Below are 23,478 nucleotides of genomic sequence, written 5' to 3'. Positions count from 1 at the left end.
CCACCCTGAATCCTTTTGAGGAATGGTGGGATAAAAATCAAATAACGAACAAATAAATAATTGGCAGCTGACTTAAGTCAGAGAATACCAGCTACTGGACAGGAATGAAGGAACTGGAAGCTGGAGTCAGTGGGGCAAGAAATACTGCCAGTGGTGCTTCAGATGAAGAGGTACAGATCAACCACCAGTCGCTGTATTTTTATGAACCATGAGGCAGACAATGGAACTTTGAAAACTGACATTTATAACATTTAGAGTCTCTATCTCTGACACAGAATCTTATTCAAATTTTATCATCCACAATGAGAATACAGTCTATTAACGCACTATTGGGAGGACACAAAGGGATATATGCCCTTGCAGTCTAGGGCATGGTCCTGCCTAGACCACAAAGCCATGCCCCCCTATGTGTTTCCCCATTATTGTGTACACAGCTTGTACTCTCACAAATGATCAAGCAAATTAACTGCCATGGAACACAGTGCCACTCACAGGGTCACTGAAACCTAGTTACTATAGATCAGTGACTGATGGCTTTTGACCATTCATTCTTAACCTGCACATGTGAGAGTCACTATTCTGAATGTGCCCCTTTCTTAATACCCTTTTGACCCTGCTGTCTCCCCCAAGGAGTTCAGTGCAGTATATGTGGTTTCTCCCTCTGCCATTTTATCCCAGCAAGTCTCTGAGAAGGGCCAGCCACTACACTCAACCTGTGAGTTCCAGCACCGAATGAGGATCTGAACCTGGCTCTCCCCCACTGTAGTCCAACAGTCTAACTACTACACCCAGATAGTTCTCAGTAGCAACCAAGAATCACTGATGCAGAGAGAATGGAGGGAGATCATCTGAGTGAAGGCAAAAGTTATCTATATCAGATATAAGCTATTTCAGATTCCTTCCATTTTAATTCAGAAAAAGTATGCTGCATTTTCAGAAATGTGGGATACTCTACTCCATACTGAGGTCTGCACAAACAAGGATTGACATTATGTTTGTGCTTGGCTTATTGTTTCAATTAGTGTTTGGAGGGGGAGAGGAGGTCATCACCATTTCCTTCCACAGACTGCAGTAATCAACATGCTCCATGGCATATCCAATATTAAGCTCCATTTACTTTGTCTTTCCTGATTTCAAGAGCAGAGTCTCCATGTTGGTTTTGGGCAGCAAAGAGCCAAGGCAGAGATGTACAGAGGTGACAAGCTTGGAATTTGGCTGGCTTTAAGATGACATTTTCCTGAAACAAAGTGCCTCCCACTTACCCCACATCTCGATCCAGCATAGTGCCCGGGTGGAAAGGGGGGAAGGCGTTGCCGTTTGGGGGCTCCTTTGGAGAGTACAGCTTGAATGACTTAGAGGAACAGCCTGACAAAAGGAGAAAGAAGAAACAAGACATAAATCAGCAAAAGTCACACTGCCGGGAGCAGGCCCCACACAAGGTCAACACAGGTATAATTTTGTCATGAATGCTATAGCTCTTCAAACATTCACCCCAGTATTGACCCAACTTATTCCAGAAGAAAGGCTTCATATGCTTAACTTAGGCTTTCTCTACCAGGGTTTCATGAAACTCTGAGGTTTCTTCATGGCCCTAGAAGGGTTTCCTGAATGACTGGGATTTAATTAATATTTTATACATTTTTAAAATGTGTTATATATTTATTGGGTCATATGCCCGTACATAGTCATGTTGACCCCACACTCCCCTTCCAAAATGGCCAATGATAGATCTGGGTGGGGTGTCCCAAGTGGACGTATACACAGCTATGCTTCCCAAGCATATTCTGAACAGTGGGGTTTTTCAAAATCTAAAGAATGTTTCAGGGGTTTCTCAATGGTAGAAAAGTTCAGAAAGGCTGGCTTAACTGATCACTCAATCTTGCCATTTGCCTGGGGCAATGAGAGCTAACTGGCAAGTTGAACTGGTCATGTTTCCACCATTGCCTTAGTGATGTGCCGCTTTTCCCAGGCCAAACACACTATAGCAGATGGGCTTCTGGATCAGTCTTCCAACCTTAAAGGGGTGTTAGGAGACAGATGGCACAATGACAAGAGTCATTGTAGTGTCCCATAGTAGAGGTACAGTGAGAAGCTACGATCCCAGGTGGGTGCCAAGAACAGCTGCTGTTATAGTTCTGGATTGTGTTTTCTAATCCAATAGTGGTGCTATGGCAGTCAAGGGGTAGCATTAAGCTATGCTAGTGGAATATGGGGTAGGTAACCACTCTAAAAACTGACTTGCCAGGCTGGCTTCCATCATCAAGATGAAAATGCAATCATGGGCCATGTTTGGAACAAGAAACATAAGAATTCAGCTGCATCATAGAGACTAACAAATTTAATTTAATTTATACACACCACCACCACTCCCAGACCGAGCCAGCTCGAGGCAGTTTACAATAAAACCCCAATAAAACATTGATAAGAATTTACTGTGGCATAAGCTTCCACAGGTCACTGTCAACTTTACCACATTATTAAACTGTTAGCAAAAATAGGTAGGTATACAAACCTCGAGAACAATGCTTTTTAGTAAAATGAGGTCAAAAGGTCAGGCAACACTAGTCATGGCAGTTGGTATAATGTGAATGAGTCTTCTGCCAGGTATTTGGTTGAGGCCAGGCCAAGGAAGATTGTGGCCCCTCCTTGAACCAGCCAGAACATTGGCCACCCCCATTTACATCAAAGCCCCATATAGTGCTGGATGGCTGAGAGCTGTTGAGTGGGCGTGAGGGTGGTAGGACTTTCTTTGCTGTCTGGGACTCATTTTTATGACTGTAAATTGTTTTTAAATTGGGATTTTATTCTGTAACCTGCCATGGGCCAGGTTGTCTTGGACTGGTGGGTAACAAATCCAATAAACAACCAAACAAATAAATAATAAAATTTATATATAATATAAAACTAATAGCACTATACAAAACTGCAAATTAATACCAGATCCATTCAGTATAGGAGTGGTCCATTTTTAATTAATAGGTACGGGTGATGAAAGTTATAGCAAGATCTACGAAAAGCAGCAATTACGTTCCATAAAAAGTTAGCTACTCTCAGCATTTGTTGAGATCACAAGCAGGTTTTGACTCAAAAGTGCAAAATGCAGACCTTCAAGGGGGCATTTGCAGAAGTAAGAGTTAAAAGAAACACAACTTGTAGGTGAGGAAAGGACAATATACAGATTTGCTTAACAAAGTTGCTCCAATAAGCTTATACAGCTCAACCTGGTGAAACACCCTGTCAGACTCTTTTATCATAGTAACGGAACACCCTTAAATCCACCAATAGTACGGCCTTCTTGCCACAAAAGGTATGACTGTTAGCTCTTTTGAAGGACACTGGATAAAGCTCCTGTACTACTGAGTCATGGATAAGGTCCTGTGCAGGGCAGAAGAGTCGAAGAAGAGGAAGTTTTCATATCCTGCTTTTCCTTAAGGAGTCTCTAAATGGCTTACAATTCCTTTCTCTTTCTCTCCCTACAACTGGCACCTTGAGAGGCAGATAGTGCTGAGAGAGCTCTGAGACAATTGTGACTGGCCCAAGGTCACCTGCTTACTACTGTGGTGGAGTGTGGTAGAGTGAAGAATCAAACCTGGATTAAACCTGCCGCTCTTACCCACTACACATCAATGGTGTTGAGTCCAAGGCTCTGGCTAATCTTCTCATCTGCCCAAAATAGAGGGGCTGCGACTCAACAGGTTTTGAATCAAATGCAAGATGTATAAGCCATGAGGGAATTAAACACAAGCTTGCTGCTTTAACCAAAAATTCCCAGATGTCAAGAGTGATGCTCAGTTAATAAAGCCCATCCTCAGCATGTTCAGATTCCAATATATATAAAAGCCCCGGAACTTCATTCCTCTCAGTACAAAGAACATCCCAACTTCAGCAACGGAAGTAACTTGTGACAAATTATTACTATGTGATGTGACGAGCATGGTGGAGTGCCAGATGATCTCTCACTAGTTTATCTTCTAGCATTTGCCTCAAAGTACTCTACCTTTTTCTGTTTGGAAAAGAGAATGGTTCCCTGCCTGCTTCAATATCCAAAGAGATGGTGACATATCTAACATGTGGTGTTTAAGGAGTGTTAAGGCTCTCTCCCACTTTTTGTTGGTTAAACGTGAGATGCACTTTTAATCCCCACCCCAGCCCCAATTTTGGATGACTCTGCAGTATGGTGGGAGAAACTGGATTTCAAACTTCCTGAAAGTGCCTGTCACCTACAAACCAATGTGTAATGAAGCATATTTTTAGTTGCCCCAATAATCACTTTCCCCACAGAATTGCATACAACTGTGAATGGCATTTAATCCAAGTTTAACCGCTAGACATCCAGGGAGGAATGTGCGGGAGTATTTTCTCCTGCAGCACTCGGAGGGGGCATAGTGACATTTAAAGCAGGAAAAACATAATGTATGCATACTGGCAAAATGCTTTTAACTAAAGGGGAAGAAGGTTTCTAAGTGGTAATAAAAATGCTTTAAAATGAATAGGTTCTTCTATCCCCTGCATAAGGTTCTTCTACTCCATGTCTCCAAAGCCACGCAGCACATGTCACTTGGTGGCTCTATTGATCTCCTGCCACAATGGTACATCCTATTAACACAGAGACAAGTTTTTCTTCCCTCTGGCCACCTCACCGACCCATCCCTTATGACCCAGCTTCAACCCACTTCTTCTTTCTCTGAGAATCTACCTTCTGTTCTCTTCTCCAAATTAGAAGAACAGAGCCAAAACTTGCCTCTGTTTCCTCACTGGCAACATCGACAAATTCTGCAGCAACTCCTGCTATGCGGGAAAGACCAGTTCTCCCCTGGCAGGTGCCATCCTGTCTGGGTAGTATGTGCTGCAGCACCTCACCTTCCCCACCCAACCAGAGAGAGTCTTTAGTCCTTACTTCAAACTAGAATTGTCTTGCTAACAGTCCTGGGAATATTCTGATCTCTCTGTTACAGGAAAGGCAGGAGGCATTTAGAGAGAGGGAACTCTATCCAGTTGAGCAGCAAACACCCCTAGGAAGACTAGATCAAGTACCAGGAAGCCAAAGCACACAAAATAAGGACCTCCAATCACCCCGAGCCTTGGACAGAGGCTAAAGTGTCTTGCAATGTTGAACTGTCATGGCCTCCCCCCAGTTCCTGCCTCGTAAGGGCATTCCTCCCAAACATTCTGTTCCCCTACAGAGAATCTTGGGGCTCAAAATGATCATTCCATGGGAGGTTGTTGCTCTGGTAACAAGGTGCTGTCTCAGAAAGAGTTTTCCACAAAACGACTGGTTGCAGACACACAAAGGGTGGGCTGGTGATAACCAGGCTCAGTTTGTCTTCTCTGCCGCTCTGCCTCTGTGAAGTGTTCATTTCAATAAACATAGGAGCAAGGCATACCAGCTACTCCTAATGACCCTAACCATCTGGACGTAGAAAGGCACTCTACACTGGCTAAGAAGGGCAGTACTAACATGCATGTCTGACAGGGTTTTTTTTTTTTACTCAATACTAAACAGATGGCAATTTCCATTTGGCATCTATTGAAATAAGTGGCTATGTGCAATGTACACAATTATCATGTTATCTTCTTTTTTGGGAGATATAACTCAGACTTTGGGTTGTTACATTCTGTCCCATGCAGTTTGACCCTGATGTCATCAACCCATACATATTTGAAACAGGTACCTCCTACAGCCAAAAAGGAGGAACTCCCAAGTGAATTTCCATCCCTTTAAATCTACTCTTCCCTGCCCCCAACCCCAGGAGACCCCCTCATTCCAAACACACCCTCCGGGCTCACTCTCAAACGGACCTCAGCTCTTCACACAGGAAAGGAAATCATGAGGGGACCCTCTCGGTGACCTTTCCGTTGCTGTGGTGATGGAAAAAATCACCGAGGCAACCATCCTGCTCCTCCCCTCCCAGCATCCCCTGACAGGCACCATCTGCTGCTGGGTGAGCAATGGAGTTTACCAGGCTGGCTGCAAACCCAGTCTAGTCCAGCTTGATCAAGAGAGAGACTGAGCCTGAGTTTCTCAAAATCCAGGCCAGCCTGCCCCAAAGGTATAAGCTCCCTCACTCTGTAGTACTTGGACTGGCAATCCTCAAGGATCCAAGGCATCAGGAAGCCAAATCGATTTGCCCAAAGTGCTTTGGAGTTCCTTCCAGTCAGTCCAGTAAGAAATTCAGCAGCAAGCCAAATCAAAGGTGGTACTGCCATGTGGCTACATCTGGATCTGTACGGAGGGAAGCCTTTAAAAACAGCAATTGTAATGGGATGGTGAACCCCAAAGGGTTACAGGTTCACATACAGGGAGAGGATTTCTGGCAGCAGGAGGAAAGGCTAGACTGAAATCACAGGATCAAGGTCCCACAGGGATGTCTAACACCTCTTGCACTTTGGTAACTTAATTACATCTAAACCAAGCCTGACAGAGATTAATGTGGCCTATTTTTATAATACTTTCCAGCCTCCCCTGGAAATCCACAGCTTTGCTTGCTCCTTTTCCAATAAAATAGTTAAGTCTGATCTTCTGCAATCCCAATACACCAACTTAAAAAAGCAGAGTGCCAAATGGTCGCATATTCAGTAACTTTTTGCAACAATCTCTAGGAAGCACTTTTACTTACTAGATTCCTCCATTCTCTCTCTCCATGCAGTCCAGTATGACCATCAGGACCATTCCTAAGTATCCTGAAGGTGTGAGATGAAGAGTTTCCTCACAGCTATAACAACTTGAAAGCTCCTCTCCCTATGGGCAGGGATATTAACCTTTGTTCTAATAAATTAAAGCATTACCTGGCTGGATCAGACCAAAGGCCTTGAAATACTGCATATTATAAGTAATAGCAGTCAGTCCATGGTTCTGGAAGCCAGTAAGCCGGACAAAGATGAAAACTGCCCAGTTTGGCCCCAGCAACTGGGCCTCAAAGCTAACAGCTCTTGACAAACCATTTTCCATGAATCAGTGCCCTCCTTTGTCAAAACCCTCATCACATCTTGTGCTGGCAAATTCCACAATTATGTGTTGTCTGAAGAACAGCTATTATTTGGTCAGCTCAGGACCCAGGAGTTTTCACGTTAGCTAAACTAAGCTAAGCTAAACCCATTGACAGATGAGTCCCATGACCACCCTGTGGTGGATTCAAGTGGTGGGTTCAAGCAGAACAATGTTAGAATCCAGTAGCATTTTTAAGACCAACCAAGATTTCTTCAAGGCATACACTTCCGGGGGCATGCACAAAGAATACCTTGAATAAAATTCTGTTAGGTCTTAATGGTGCATATTTAGTGTTTCCCCAACTATCCAGATCCTGTGAATATGTTACTGTAGCAGTATGGCTGCCTCACCCACAAGAACACTTCACCACAGCAGGGCTTCACACAATGCACACTTACTGCTGAGAATAGTATTGTCCCATTCAACACCTTTAGGCCACTACCATTAAATGGAGCGGTGCTAGAACAGGCGCATGTCACAGGAACACTTCAAAACACACATAAATCAATCTCAAGATCTATATAGACATCCAGAAGTTGGACTAGAATAGAAGATGTTCCCTTTTTGTGGCAATATGGTAACCCTCTCTACAACTAACACAGTGCTCAACGAACAAAATTTGAGTCCAGTGGCATCTTTAAGACCAACAACATTTTATTCAAGGGATAAGCTTTTGTGTGCATGCATACTTCTTCAGGTGAGGCAAACAATGCATGAGGGTACAGTTAAGTGCTGCCCAATTACTAGGTATGTGGGCAAGATCTGAAGGGTGAGAGAGGTGTCCCTTACAGCACCAGAGCAAACTACCTTTGCACTAGAAATGGAATAACCCCCATCTGCTCATTTGCAAGCATATGCTTTGGAAGGGGGCTACAACAGAAGAGAATTCTGACTTGCTAAAGCTTGTCTTCCCCCATGCATATCGATTGAGAAAATGTGGTGCCGAGTGTGTGGTGATTACAATGGTCGACTAGGAACTGTGAGAGACAAATCAGAATTTCCCCTCTGTCATGGAATCTTACTGGGTCACCTCAGACCAGTTGCTCACTCACCCTCTCAGGTGCAAACAGGTGCACTGACTAGGGCCACTTTGAAAGGAAGTTGGCTGATATAGATTGAACAAGTAAGACATATATTAGACATGCATTTCTATCGTAAAGCTCAAAAGATGGGGCAAGTTGAGGTGCCACAGTGCCACAGTGCTCTAGAACCAGGGAGTATACTTCTAGTCCTACAGCTAACAAGAAGGTGCCAAATGAGAAAGAAGTCAGGCAGGCAAAGCAGAGGCTGGCATTAATGCAGAGGGCAGTGTCAGTCACCAGTCAAGGTCTTCAGAAATCCAGAAACCTGTTTTATAGATGATACATTACCCCAAAAGACAGTAGTAGAATGTCCACCCAATCTGACGGGAAATGTTGGCGGTGTTATGATGTTGTAGGTTCATTTTATCACATGTGGTGGTCTTGTCACCAGGTTTAAAAGTTTTGGATAAAAATACATGTCTTGATGGAAAAATAAAATTAAAAATTAAGTTCCCATTATGTTCTAAATACATTTTGTTAAGTTATTTCCCCTTCAAATCTACCTAAGCATATCAAAGATATTTTGTTTTATGCAACTACTGCAGCTAGACTCATTGTGGCACAAAGATGGAAATAAGAAGAGCTGCCTGGTATGGATATATGGTTGAATAAAATTGGAGAATTTGCCGTGATGGCAAAATTGACAAATCTACTGCCCAGAAGACCCTCAGAGGAATTTTATGATCATTGGAACAGCTTTCTAGAATTTCAGAAAATGTAACATGCATTATATGTCTATGATATAAGGAAGATGTTTTCCTATTTTGATCTTCTTTTGTAGTATAACATAATTACCCTGATGGGGGGAGATAATTTTTCTGTATAGTATTGTAACCTTTTCTATTTTCTCTTTCTGTTTCTACATTTATAATAAAAACATATTTAAAAAAAAAGAAATCCAGGAACCTCATATTCCTGTGTAAATGGATTGAAGCATATGGACTCCATTTCTTACTAAAACAGACTAAACAGTCTAAACAAATTCATTGTGAATCACGAATCAACATTACCACTATCTCTCAGCAGTAACAGAGTAAGGAGTTTCTGTCAATATCCTTCTTCCTTCCTGCGCATGGAATGTTCTTTTACAAGAGTGAAAAATGATCTCACAGCTAATCTCCAAGACACTGTAGAATAAGAAGGCTCCATCATGCAGTATATGAAAGATCTCTGTGCAACTAGATTCAGATCAAGTCTACCTTTTAGCTGGCTATAAGGTAAAGGTAAAGGTATCCCCTGTGCAAGCACCGAGTCATGTCTGACCCTTGGGGTGACGCCCTCCAGCGTTTTCATGGCAGACTCAATACAGGGTGGTTTGCCAGTGCCTTCCCCAGTCATTACCATTTACCCCTCAGCAAGCTGGGTACTCATTTTACCGACCTCGGAAGGATGGAAGGCTGAGTCAACCTTGAGCCGGCTGCTGGGATCGAACTCCCAGCCTCATGGGCAAAGCTTTCAGACAGCTGTCTTACCACTCTGCACCACAAGAGGCTCATTAGCTGGCTATACTGAAGGTCATATCCAATGAAAAGCATATTGTGCAATCATAAACAACACTTTTCTGGGCGTAAGCCAAATTGACTAAAATTGGACTTTTTTCAAGTAGACTTGCTTAGGACCACTCCCTAGCAGTGCAGTTCTAAGCAGAGTTACATTCTCCAAAGTCCACTGTGGTCAATGGGCTCAGAAAGTATGTAACTCATCTTAAGATGCCACCAATAGAGGTGATTCAAAAAATCAAAAGCAGCAGAAGATTCAGAGATCTTGAGACTGTACTACACGGAATGCAGATAAGGATTTCTTAAATACTTCCCTCATAAAAACTCCTTCCAGAAGGAAAGCGATCAATGCAGAAAATGGGCTAAATACCCTTTTTTACAAAATGCAAGTATTTTTCACTAATTTAGAACAGATGACTGTGTCAACAAATCCAAGGCAAGATATTCACATTGTCTATCCTTTCATTTATAATGCCAAAATAAATGCTTCAGAGATCCATGTCCCAGATCACTTGGCCATTGTGCCAGATCAGTTACACTGCCAGTCTAATCCTACATTACCTTTATAAACAGTGGCCCTACCCTCCAGATTAATTTAACCGAGGGGGCCTTTCCACAATCTTCTACTCTGTAGTTCAAGCACTCTCCACAAGCCTACACTTATTAATTTCCTACAAACCAATTGCAGAGTGCAGCCAGGAGAAACCATTCATACAACACCCTCCTATATGTTGAACTTGTGCATACCCCAACTTTCAAGAATTGCAACTGGAACAGGTCAGGATCTCTCTTAATGCTATACAGCAGTGGTCCCCAACCCCCAGTCTAGGAACCGGTACCAGTCCGTGGATCAGTCGGTACTGGGCCGCGGCTCCTCCTCGTCCTCCTCCCCGGCTGCTGCCAGCTCACCTTTGGTGGTCTCCAGCAGCTGCCATGGCTGGGGCTCCCCCTCGGCGTGGCACTGTGCAGCTGCTGCTGGCAGCGCCCCCCAGTGGGTGGCAGAAAGTCAGGGGTGCCAGCGGGAAAGCAAGTGGAGCAGGGGCTCATGCGGCGGCGATGTCCTTCGGCAAAAGACTAACCCCCCCGGGCCTCAGTAAAATTGTCGAGTATTGACCGGTCCCCGGTGATAAAAAGGTTGGGGACCACTGCTATACAGCACTTAGATTTCTTATGGTTCTGATATACCATCTGTTTTGCACTTGCAGAATGCTATTAGCACCTGGTTACAGCAATAGAAAGTATACCTTTCCTATAATGCTTACTCAACTTCTGCAAAATTTCCAGTTTAAAGAAAAGCAAAAGTTGGTTCATGGCATTTCTTGAATTCCTATTGTTATGAGCAGCTCTGTCCAGCACCTGCCCCTTAGTTTAACTCCTGCAATTCACACTCTTTCAATACTTCTGGGACTGCTGACAGTCATCGCTATTACATGGTCACATGGACTTTGGAAGATGTGAACAGTCTTCAGATGCGACAATTACTGCTAGATGGAAGGACAGACAAGATTGAAGGATGACTAGGAGTACTGTACCTCCTTGGCCTGCCACCGAACTGAAAAATCAGAAAATGGACGTGCACATGAGAAATAAATTAGTACCATTCTCCATAGGTTACTGGAAAAGCCAGAACAGACCAGATTAGACATTTTAAAGATCCTCTTCTTTCCACTACTAAGCCGTCTGAGCAAAGAGGCCAAAGTTGGTGCCTCTCTTTTTCTAATTAAGCAGAGGAAGTTGCAGACTACAGGTCCCAGCATGCAACTCATCAGGGAGTTGGCCTCCTCTAGCTCAAAGATGGAAGGGAGGCAAGTTTGCAGAATAACGTAATAACCTCAGGCCGTTCAGAATTAGCACAGAGGGCATCTGCATCCTGTTCAGCTGATGGGCCTGCTCTTGTGCTCATTACTAATAAAATTGTGCTCTGACAATGTTGTAGCAGAGATACAATACTGTATAGGAGAGTCAGGGAAAGATCAGTGTCCCGATTTTGGAGTTTGTTCATAAAACGCTTTACCAGGAACAGCTGATGATTGGGACAGAAAAGCATTTAAGAAGCTCTGACTGCAATACATAGAAGGGACACCACCGATAGGAAGCCACAGGTATATCGCCATCTAATAATAAAAACGAGGGGGCAGCCAGGTCAGTAAGATAGCTTGGGACTACGGCCCTTGAATTCTGTCAGATCTTTGAGTTTAGTACAATCTAACAAGGTGAGAATCCAGACAGCTTTGAGCAAAAAGATCCTAAAGACACCAGGAACTAAGATTCCTGGGTTGTATTCGCAAACACATAACTAACTGCCCTCTTGCTTAATGAAAGTACAAGCTTTAATTCCCCAAGGGCTATGGAGACTTCATTTAAGAAGTCTCAACAGAAACAGATGGATGGAAGGGCTACAGAATCCAGCATGCAGTGTACCAAATGCCAAAGAATACAAGTTGAAATTTCCAAGGTCACCTCCCACAGCAGCTTGTGGTAGTAGTGAAAGGTTGTCCTGGAAGTAGTACTGGGTTTGGGAGGAAAGCACAGCATGACAGGAACACATCCCTGCTTCCTACCCCCATCAGTCAGGGAGGAGAATGGAAGCTCAATGGTACAGTTGCACTGATTTTAGAGGCAATCTGAACACCTCAGAGTGATTTCTTTATACACTCATTAGTCACATTTCAATTTCAAATATTCTTAAAGTGGCTTACAAAAGGTAAATATTAGTACATTTTAATAATACTATTATCTAGTATTACAATTCTCAGCAGCCTCTAGTAGAATGGCCATTAAATTGTCAGGTGACCTCTGTGATCCTCTGGAAGATAGTGGAACTATGTCTGCAGCCTGACATCAGAAAGATGGAAAAGGTTGAAACTCGTAGTTCCCTGGCATGAGCTCATTTGGTCATGAGATCTTTTAAGTTGACTTGGTTGCCGCTGCTTACACCTCTCTTACTCCAGCATCCCCTCTTCAAATCTCCCCAGTCTGCAAATATATAACGTGACTAGAAAGAAAGCCCATTTTAGCCATGGATAAAATGGGCGCTAGGACGGTATTGGTGTCGAGGCATCTCCCGGCCGCTGGAGTGGCCTCGCCACGTCTGCGACGCGGCAAGGCCGCTCCAGCAGCCAGGAGAAGGCGGCGCAGCCCCCCAGAGGACTCACCGCATCAGCTGGCAGTTCAGTCTATGCGGTGATTCCCTGGCCAGGCGAAGCAGCCAATGCTGCTTGGCCCGGGATGGACATTCGCTTTGCGGCTCCTGATTGGCCCCTCTGAGTTTTTATCCCAGACAGGGCCCGCCCTAACTCCTCCCAGACAGCCCTTACTCCATTATTAAGTCCGCGCCGCGGGCGGTTTAAAGATGATCAGAAAGAAGATGGGGCTGCTGGTATGACTTAGGGCAGTGGTCCCCAATCTTTTTATCACCGGGGACCGGCCAACGCTTGACAATTTTACTGAGGCCCGGGGTGGGGGGTAGTCTTTTGCCGAGGGATGTCGCCACCGCCTGAGCTCCTGCTCCACTTGCTTTCCCGCCGGCACCCCTGACTTCCCGCCGCCCGCTGGGGGGTGCTGCCAGCAGCAGCTGTGAAGTGCCATGCCAAGGGGGAGCCCCAGCCATGGTGGCTACCAGAGAGCACTAAAGGTGAGCCAGCAGCAGAGTGACAGATCAGCCCCCGAGGCAGCAGCCGGGGAGGAGGATGAGGAGGAGTCATGGATCGGTACCAACTGATCCACGGACCAGTACCGGTCCCTGAACCGGGGGTTGGGGACCACTGACTTAGAGGATGTGGAAGCTTGCTGGTGTTAGCCCAATGAAGAATGCCTTTTTTCCCTGTGTTGAATAGTACTGGGCACGCACCATTCCCCACAACAATCAGTTTGTTTCCCCTCAGATATAGTTGAGAACTTGAGATCTGCTGCAACTGGCTGAGCTACAGGGCCGGTTCCTGCTGCTGGTGAGTGAGCATCCCCAGGAATGATGAAGGGAAATGGCTTGGAAGGAGGCTCCTTCTCCCCGCTGCCTCCATGCCGACCAATTCCCTGTCAGCAATATCCTTGTCTCATTAGACTAGTTGTATGTCCATGCGTTCCATAAAGAAAAGGAGAGAGCAATGGGGTAAATAAAAATCAACATGTTTTAGTCTAAAGAGTCCTCACAGACCTAAGGGTCAGCACTAGAAGCAAAGCCTGGAATGATGAATAGAACTGCCATGGAACAAAAGTGCAGGTCCAGTGGCATCTTTAAGGCCAGGAAAGTAATTCTGGGTATAAGCTCTCCTGTACGTGCACACTTCTTCAGATACGCTGAAATAGTTTCCCTCCAGACTTACAGATAGGTAAGGCTTGAGGTTAACCGTTTCAATATGTCTGATGAAGTGTGTGTGCATCCCAAAGCTCATACCCAGAATTAAACTTTGTTGGTCTTAAAGGTGCCACTGAACTAAAAACTTTGTTCTATTGCTTCAGACCAATACAGCTACCCACCAGAACCATTATTGGGGGGGGGGGGGAGATGGTCCAAGATATGAGGGGACAAGGCAGAGCTGTAAAATTTCCAGAAATGCCTGAAGTCAGGGGAAGAGAGAGAGAGAGAGAGAGAGAGAGAGAGAGAGAGAGAGAGAGAGAGAGAGAGAGAGAGAGAGAGAGAGAGAGAGAGAGAGAAGAAATTTTAGGGAAACATTAAATATCTGCAATACTTTCCCCCTCAAATGGAAACCTATTCTACCAATTTAAGGACTTAAAATGCATAACTTAGCATACGTCTTTTTTCCAAAAGAAAACCGCGAATATACCCCATACTTGCAAGAGAGTTGCAAACTACTGCACCCTGTGCTACCTAAGCACATGTATCTTAATTTCTGCCATCTGAGAAGATTGTGTGAAGAAAGGTAGTTTGTTGACAGTTAAAAACAAGTACTGGGAATCAAGTACTTTTACAATTATCTACGATGTAACCCAAAATATGCCATATAACTAGCATTCACACAGGGGGAATTCTTCCTGAGTCAGGCCCAGCTCCAGTATGTGAGAACTGCCACATCTCCCATCCAACTCCTTGGTTGCTGTCTTGGGGAGGAAAAGATTCTAGTGCTTCCCCTGTCTCCTCATCACCACTGGTGAGCTCTGCTGACCCCCCCCCCCCAGAAATGATCACAACAAACCTCTTGCTGATACCAATATCAGCAGCCAGACCACCAAAGCTCCCTCCATGACACTGGTGAGCCCCACATTGTTGAGGGATAACTTTTTCTTTTGGCCCTGATCTGCACTATCACTATCGGATATATTGAGCTCCTGGAAGAGCTGCGGGCCCTGCGGGATTAATTAGTTTTCCGCAGGGCCTGCAAAATGGAGCTCTTCCACCAGGCCTATGGTTAAGGCCGGCGCCTCCTTGTAAGATCAGGCCCCCCTTCCCCCCTCAGGGCTATATGCAGTGCTCCCTGGTCTCCTCCCTGGGAATGCCGCCGCTGTCAGGTTGGTTTGGTTGTACGGTGTATTTGTTTTTGTAGGATGTTTTCATGAATTAGCAGTTTTATGGGGTTTATATGTTGTTACCCGCCACGAGCCTTAGGGGAGGCTATAGGGCAGGCTATAAATCGAAGTAACAGTAACAGTAACATATAAAGAACACTGAACTAGTTTCAATTACATTTGTAGCACTGTGGTAGGAGAAAATTCTAGGATAGACTCTGAGCTGTGGACAGCTGAGAATCACTGATCATCTCGAAAGGCCATTTCTAACCCCATGAACATCTGAATACGGGGATGCTTTAGAACACTAAGAAAGCAAAGGTCAGGAGCTACGGAGTTTGCAACACTAATGTAACTCCACTGAATAACTCTAAAGGTCTGCTTCATTTTAGCCATTTCAAAACCCATTGAAACAATAAGACACAGTGAGGTTTGGTATTTACAGCAATACCATATATGAGGGTCATTTATGTTCTTGGCTTAACGTCTGAAAACGGAACTTGTACATCTCTTCTCAGCATAAGATGTACCATCTGCATTACCAGATGGAGCTCACGAATCTTAATGCAGAATAGATGGACAAATTCCATTTTGTGCAGTGCACATCCTTCTTTAAATACTCCCAATGCCAGTTAATTGTGCATCCAAAGCTAACACAAATTCTCAGCAAATTAACTCTTGAATAACTTGGCTGCAAGTATAATCTACATAAAGAAAAAAAGCAGGCATTTAGAACATATTCTTCAGTATAGCTTGAAGGCCTTGGCAAGGATGCAGAGGGAATGAAGTATGACTTGCATGCTTTTTAAATGGTACTTGTCAGCTTGTCAGCAAAGTGTTGTGTAACCGTGAGCCCCCATGGGCTGGCACCAGCACAGTGCTTCAGAGAGTGGGTGGCAGGCTTTGAATCTAGTGCCAAGGGCCTGCAGAGTCTGGGCTAGGACTCTCTGCTGTGGTATTTGAATTCTAAATAAAGATGCACAATGAAAAGCCACATCGCCATTAGATCAATTTCCAAAAGCTAACAAACATAAGAGAAAGGTGATGATGCCCTAAGAGAACAAGGAAGACTTCTGTCTTGGGAACAGACAAACCACACCTAAACACCAATGGTTATTCACTGTCCTCTGAAATATCACCCCTATATATGGTCATGTTAACCCACACCCTCCCAAAATGATGGGCCTGGAGGGGGTGGGACGCGCCCCAGGTAAGCATAAACACAGCTATGCTTCCCAACCATATTCGGCATATCATGCCAGTTCAGGGGTTTCTTGAAGCCTGAAGAAAGTGTTAGGGGTTTCTCAATGGTAAACAAGTTGAGAAAGGCTGGGCAAGACACTGGAAAGGACAGGTACTTGTATTAATCCAGGTTGTGATGTTTAGCTAGCACAATCAAGCCACAATAATACCAAACTTGAAAGGATAGTTACAAATTCAAGGATTCCACAAACCTGCTGCAAAATTGAGAAACTTGCCGAAGAAATATGTCCCTAATGATACAGCTGATAAATTTTAGTCAACAAGAGTGCCCTTTACACTACAGCACAAAAATATTAAGATAGGCAGCTTACCTAATACATCTGTTTATATCACAAAAAAATAAGGAAAAAACTGCCCCTGACCACAGACTTCATGGTACATACTACAGACCACAGACTATAACTGGCTGAGGTCCCTCAACCTAACCAAAAGAAGCCAGGTACAGCATGGAGCAAAATACAGTAATATATATGGTCATGCTTGATGGAATTAAAGTTAATGGTTTTGCTCACAGGCTGATAGGGGTAGGAGGTCTGATGTTTCTGACAACACTTCCAAAGCACAGGGAACAAGCCTAGTACTTGACGATATAGTTGTGCATTTCATATTTTTTACCTTTAAACTTTAGGGTATTTTATAAGTCCGTTCTATTCTCCTGACAAAGATTAAAGTGAATCCCGAGTGAGACCCACCAATCCTGAGTGAGACATATCTCTCATACACATCTTCCCAGTAAACAATCAGGTTAGAGATATCAGTCATAGGAAGGGTTCTTCACTGCTGCTTCCAGGAACGGGATAGCAGAAAAGTAAACAGATATTTTCTTTGGAAACCCTGCAAGGTAGGCGCTCTGTCATCATACCTCTACAAATTAAGCAGTTATACAATAAGATTAAGACAGGTGTAGCTCGGCCATTTCAAATAAGTGGAATGATAAATAAGTTGGCTGAACTGACAGCTGACCTTTTCCTTTTGCTTGTTCTTATTCTGCTACTGACTCTTCCCACTGCTGATTCAGCAAAACTTCATGCCTGATGCTTTCTCTACTGCTTTCTAGAATGGGCTCAGACATCCCATCCTCAAACACAGACAGGAAAATCTGGGCTTCAAGGGACAGATGGTGGGTAGCTCTTTCATTCAGCAGCCAGCCAACAAACATTCTAGGAAAACTATTTTATTCCAGCCCTATTGTGTACATTTGCACACAAATAAAGGTCCAAACATTCTCCTGTTATGCAGTCAATTTTTTCATGATATGCTGTCAAAAGGCCAGGAATAAAAAATGGGAGGCAGAAACATCAAACTTAAAATTCTGCAGAGATTGCAGTCATACCCTTACACTAGAACAGTTCCCTCTCCTAACTGTTGGTTTTTACAAATGACTATTCCAGGCAAGAAGCAAGGAGAGGTTCTATACTGGAAATTCAAGTTCTTTAGTGGAGCTCTTGCACATCAAATGGAGTGCTAACAGTTGCACCTACAGCCAGCTCGAGGCAAAACTCGGTAAGGAAATGGTGTTCTACTATTCCAGAAGTAACTTCAACATACAACCATACAGAACTAATTGAAGCACCACCACTTGCCCCACAAACAACTTAACCCTTCTGTTTAAATCTGAATGTAGATATTACTTCTCAATATCCCCTCCTCTATATGATGGCCTGAGCCCCCTCTGTGGAAGGATTACGCAGGAGAGCCAGTTTGGCGTAGTGGTTAAGAGTGCGGACTTCTGATCTGGCAAGCTGGGTTTGATTCCCAGCTCCACCACATGCAGCCAGCTGGGTGACCTTGGGCTCACCACAGCACTGATAAAGATGTTCTGACGAAGCAGTAATATCAGGGCTCTCTCAGCCTTACCTACCTCACAGGGTATCTGTGAGTACCAACTCTTCTTCTTCTATCTATAGTGACTACAGGAAGGTGCAAGGTGTCAGTGCCTTAATCTGGATAACTCAGGCCAGCCCAACCGCATCAGATCTCAGAAGCTGAGTAGGGCTAACATGTGGATGGGAGACCTCCAAGGCTGATGATGCAGACACAGGAAGTGGCAAACAACCTCCAACCATCTCTTGCCTTGAAAACCCTACAGGGCCACCATAATCAGATGAGATTTGATGGCACTTTCCACCACCAAAATCTCAATACTTCAAATGGAAGGAATTGTACATATATTTAAGTCATCCACCCTCCCATCATGGAAGGCCTGTACTGCAAAGAATGCTGGGGACTGAAAGATATTAAGAAAAATTATGGTGGCATAGATTAATCTGCTGGAGGAGGAACGCAGGTCAGAGCAGGAGGTTTGCTTAGCCGAAGTGAAAGAGCCTCCAAGCAGCTGGGCTGCAGCTCCCAACAGACACCTTCTAAGAGAGACAAGCTCCACCCTCTCAGTCCAGTTCTAGCATAGTAGAGCAGAGTGGAAACTGGAAAAACTTGCAATGGGGTTTCCCGGGGAAAGAGTTCTCTGCCTCTGCGCAGCGCAGGCAATTCTGCGAACTATTTCTGCTCAAATAAGGAACGTGGTGGGCGGGGGGGGGGTCTGAAACCGTTGGAGGCTGTGGCAAGTGCAGACTGACAGCGGGAGACGAACGGCCTCCGGAAAAGCGGAGCGACCACCACACACACACACTGCGACCCCTAGTGCCGCGCATCGCCGGCCTCCCGCCTCCTACACCTATTTCCACCGCTCTTCCCCAAGGTCCTACAATCGCCAGTCGCGAGGCATCAGAGACTTGCAAGCCCCTTCTCTGCACATTGGATACCGCTCCCCTCAAAGGCCCGGGCACAAACGGCGCAGCTCGACAGAAACTTTTGGGCTTGGCTTTTGGTTCTCGGGCTGCTCACACCCAACTTCCCCCGGACCCCTCCTCCGATTGCGCTACTTGCAAGTGTCTGGCCAGAAGCCTGGAGCCCGGCACCAGTAGCCTCCCGAAGGGGGGGGGGCAGGGACGGAAGAGGCGAGAAGCAGCAAGTTGAGTCTCCTTTCTCCCCGACCCAAGTCTGAGCAGCAGCCCCCCTGCACGCCTAGGAGTGAAGCGTCGCCTTCCGACCCAGCCAGCTATTGGCGTGGCAAACCTGCTCCGGTCTCTCCCCACCCCGTCACCCCCCGCATCCGAGAAGCCGCGGCTAGGGAAGAAGCCATTGAAAGCCGCTGCCACCGCCGCCTCTTCCCTGCCACCGGCCATGCAAGGCTCCCGGATCTCCCCAAACTTGATCTGACTGCGCGAAGCGACCTGCAGACTTACCTGGGGAGAACTGCTGGGGCGCCGCTCTTGCGGGGGCTGGGGAGGGGGGAAGGTGGGAGAATGCAGGACGGGAACTCAGAACATCCCTGCCAGCGGGTGCTTTACTCCCACCCAGCCATGGGGAGGGAAAAAGTTCAACCCGAAAATAATAAAAGACAGGAGCCGGGCTGCAACTGGACGAGCCAGGAGCGGAGCAGGGCAGCTGCCGAGAGGCCTGGCGGAGCGAATGGCAGCGCGAAGAAACAGGAAGGCTCCGGCGAAAGAGAGGAAGCCCGTCCTTTGTTTGCAAGGTTTTCCCTGAACAATGGCTGCTCCTGCTGCTGTCTCAGGCCCTCTGTTGGGGTATGGAGGAGGCTCTGCTCTTGCACACACGCTCGCTCTCGCGTACACACACGCACACACACACCTCCCCGTGCCTTTCAGAAAGAGGCCCAGAAGCTATCCGAGGAGGAGGAGGAGGAGGCCCTCCTTCCCCCCTCCTACTCTTCCCCCCCCCCACTCCGCTTCAGGGGCTGCTCTGATCGCATGAAAGAGGGAGGGATCTGCCATGCCTAGCCTGAGAAAAACAAAAGGGAGAGACAGACCCAGACAGAGAGAGGTAAATCCCAGGGAGGGAAAGGGGATGCGAGGCAGCCGGAAAGACGAGGGGAGCGAAGGCTCTGGCGGAGGCGATGCCGGCGTCCATCCTCAGCGAGCAGAGCCGCCGGAGACCGGCAAGGGAGGAGCAGGCCTTCTTCCACCATGAGTGGCTCTCGGGCTGCTCGAACGGGCGCCAGCTCCCCGGGCTAAACGGGATTCTTCTGCGAGGAGAGCTTTCAAATATGCTTTATGCCAGAAGATGGGGAAAAAACAAACCTAAATCGGAACCAAACTTTGTTACAATGGGAGATTTCATCCATTTGTTCTGCACAAATATAGAGGCCAGAAAGTGATCATAAATTGGTGTGTGTGTGTACACTGAATAACAAAAACAAGCTTTAAAAAATAACTACTATGATCCTAACACCTAGATGAAGAATTGGACTGAAGCAAGAATGTCTTTTCAATGAGCGTGCAGGGAGACTAGCTGGGGCTTGTTTTTGTTGCTTAAAAAAATAACAGAAACCAGTACTAATCAAAATATATCTGAAGGGAAAAAACTGAAGCAAACTGGTCTTTAAGCATTCCAGCATCTACTGATTTGAAGGATGTGGTTTACAACAGGCCCAAAGCCTGTAAGTTGTCAAGAGATTTCTTGGTGTTAAGAGGCATCCTAGGATCATCCAATCCCTAATGACAAATCCAAGAATATATTGAGGTGGGGTCTTTTCTACCTGTGGATAACTGGTCTACTCTCCCTTTCCTCTTTGGCAGGGCAATATTTGTACCCTAGCTTTGAGCCTGCATTCAGAACGGAGGTTGCCATCTTTTCCCCTAAAAGAGGTTGCATGGTAGGCAGAAATTCAACCAGAGAATCTTTGGGGTGGTGAAAGTTGACTGGCTTCTTCTGAATATTTCCATACAATGTTATTATTTTTTGAGGGGAGATCAGGGTCCTAATGGAACTAAATTCCGCAGGGCCTGCAAAAGGAAGCTTTTCCGCCAGGCATTTGGTTGAAGTTAACTGGAACCAACATCTTCCACTGGGCCCTGAGTCTCCCTCCCATGAAATTAACGTCATAAACCCACCAATCATGGGTCCATCTACATGGTGCGGTTACAAAATTTACTGTTCACACTGTTTATTATTGTTCTCCTCTTATTTATGGTTACCGATTACCAATTTTCTCTGTATCGTTCCTGTTCTTATGTTTCATGTGAACCACCCTGAGCCTTAAGGGGGGGCAGTATATACATGTAATAAATAATAATAAATAAATTTATATACCGTTTTCCTGCGTTTTGACAGATCAGGGAAATATATAAATTCAGTAGCTGTTATTAGCAGAGTCCTTGTTGGGAACAAAGCTGCCAAGACTAGTCTAGGGTTCAGGCTGGGAATATTCCAAGGAAGTACATTTTAAGTATCTGCTGAGTGTCTTTGAATTATTTCTAAATAATCAGAAACATCCAGAACACATCTAGGAATAGCAAAAACTTTGGAATGTGGAAGGAATAGAAACATGCTTGAAGAATCTCATCTCTCATTTAAGAAACTGAGTTCAATTATAGAGTGAGTCTTCCTGGAATATTTTCATAGTATTGATCTAAGATCACCATGTTTGCACTCTAGTCTGGCAGAACACCGATCTGGAACACAACCTTGTATATCTGAGCTGAAACAAAGTATGCGTTTCTTATTGCAAATCATAATAGCAATTTTAAACCCTCAGGTTTGAAGATTTTTCCATTGCTATATGGTGCTTGGGCTCCTGCAGGCTGGAGTAGCCTCACTTTTCTCTCTCTCTACAGTAAAGACCAGAACTCATTTTTACATGGAATCTTGAGGTGGGGAAGAATGCCTTACTAATCCCACGATCTGGAGAAATCAAAACAATCAGTAAATGTCATGAGTCCCACAGTGAGGGTTCAGGGAAACACTGACGGCAAGACCCAGCATGAGCCAGTGTTCTGTAATGGTTAAGCAGAGATGATCAAACGGTGTTTCGCCGGATGTTCATGGACTACAATTACCATGAGCCCTTGCCAGCAAGGTAATTGTAGTTCATGGACACCTGGAAAGCCACAGTTTGGTCACCCCAGGGTCAGAATATCAGGCAAGTATCTGGGAGAGCCAGGTACAAATCCTTACTGGTGTTATAGGCTGCTTTGGGTCCTACTGGGGGGGGGGAAAGTGGGGTATAAATAAATAAATGTAGAAAAGTCAAGAAATCTTGACCCTAAAGAGTTTTCAGTATCTGTTTTATGGCTGCTCTGCGGAACTGTAAACAATCCTAGCAAATAAGAACTTCTGGATGTTTTCCAGGACTTTGTTGCACTGACCACAGGAAAAGTGTCAACAATACAAAACACAATGAGGCACTTCCTTTCAGTGGGTAGAGAAAAGCATGCACTTGTGTGTGTATATGTATGCTACATGTTAACAACTGCTCTAGAACACTGGTGGCTTCTTCAAGTGCTAGATTTATTTATTTGGATGCTGCCTCTTTAGGGAATGTATTCAAATTTCTAAAGCTCGGTCTCCATCTTTAATTGTGATGAACAAAGCCTTCAGAATTTATACTGAAGCAGCATTATCCTAAATGCACTGGAAGCCTGAATCAGAATTGTCCCATTCTCCAAATCAACAACCATGACATTTAAAATGCCAGCTACTCATTTGAGCAGGTAAAAAAAGGAAGAACCATGCAGGAGAACATACTCTGCATATTATAAGCTTGCATATGCTCAGCTTGCTTTAGTAACCGCACCTGAAAGGTCGCATATCTGTGTTCCTTTTCATAGGAGCTGGAACTTGGATTATGTGCTGGAATACCATTATTACACATGCAGTTTAGCTAACATGTGGTATAACGAACTACTACTGCGGCAAAAAGAGACTCTGCTTTAGGAAATGACAAACAATTTCAAAATTCAGGTCACAAGCTACCCAAAATACAGAAGGTTCCACTAAGGGACCAGCCAGGAGATATGGATATGGGTAATTTAAGAAGAGAATCAGTTACTTTGGTCAGTACTTCTAGCCCATTTTTTAATCTCTAGCAAGGACCAGTTTCAGAGGCTTTGTAGAAGTCCAGCCTCTATAATTAATCTTCAGGTTCTGGCGCTCGTATAGCTGGAGATGCACTTATGGTGCATCCCCCCAATTTTCAGCTTCTTATAATATTCCTTTTACTGGGTAACCTGCCAGTTTTTAGTATGATGGGAAAATGAAAATTCTGAGATGGACATTTCAGTTGCCTACAGAAAGGCCTCTTCTGAGCTGTGTAGTTCAGCCTGGTGAACTCAACAAGAGACGGAACATGCAGCTTACATAGGTCAAGTGATAGTAGTACAAT

At 45.0% G+C, this 23,478-nt stretch overlaps 1 protein-coding gene across 3 annotated transcripts in view; it reads right to left on the bottom strand.

Moving 5' to 3' along the window:
• Window positions 1-23,478, bottom strand: part of LDB1 (LIM domain binding 1) — a 62,819-nt gene that overhangs the window by 11,104 nt on the left and 28,237 nt on the right. For 2 of the 3 annotated variants that reach the window (XM_077349464.1, XM_077349463.1), the window contains exon 2: window positions 1,263-1,365. In XM_077349464.1, coding sequence (XP_077205579.1) covers window positions 1,263-1,365 — 103 coding nt within the window. Of the gene's footprint in view, window positions 1-1,262; window positions 1,366-19,540; window positions 20,006-23,478 lie in introns of those variants that run through there. The other variant, XM_077349466.1, reaches the window with a different exon arrangement.

This window comes from Paroedura picta, chromosome 8 (assembly GCF_049243985.1).
Source record: "Paroedura picta isolate Pp20150507F chromosome 8, Ppicta_v3.0, whole genome shotgun sequence".
In the NCBI taxonomy this organism is placed as follows: domain Eukaryota; kingdom Metazoa; phylum Chordata; class Lepidosauria; order Squamata; family Gekkonidae; genus Paroedura; species Paroedura picta.
Note: the sequence above shows the minus strand (reverse complement) of the source record. Positions and strands in the feature narration are given on the sequence as shown.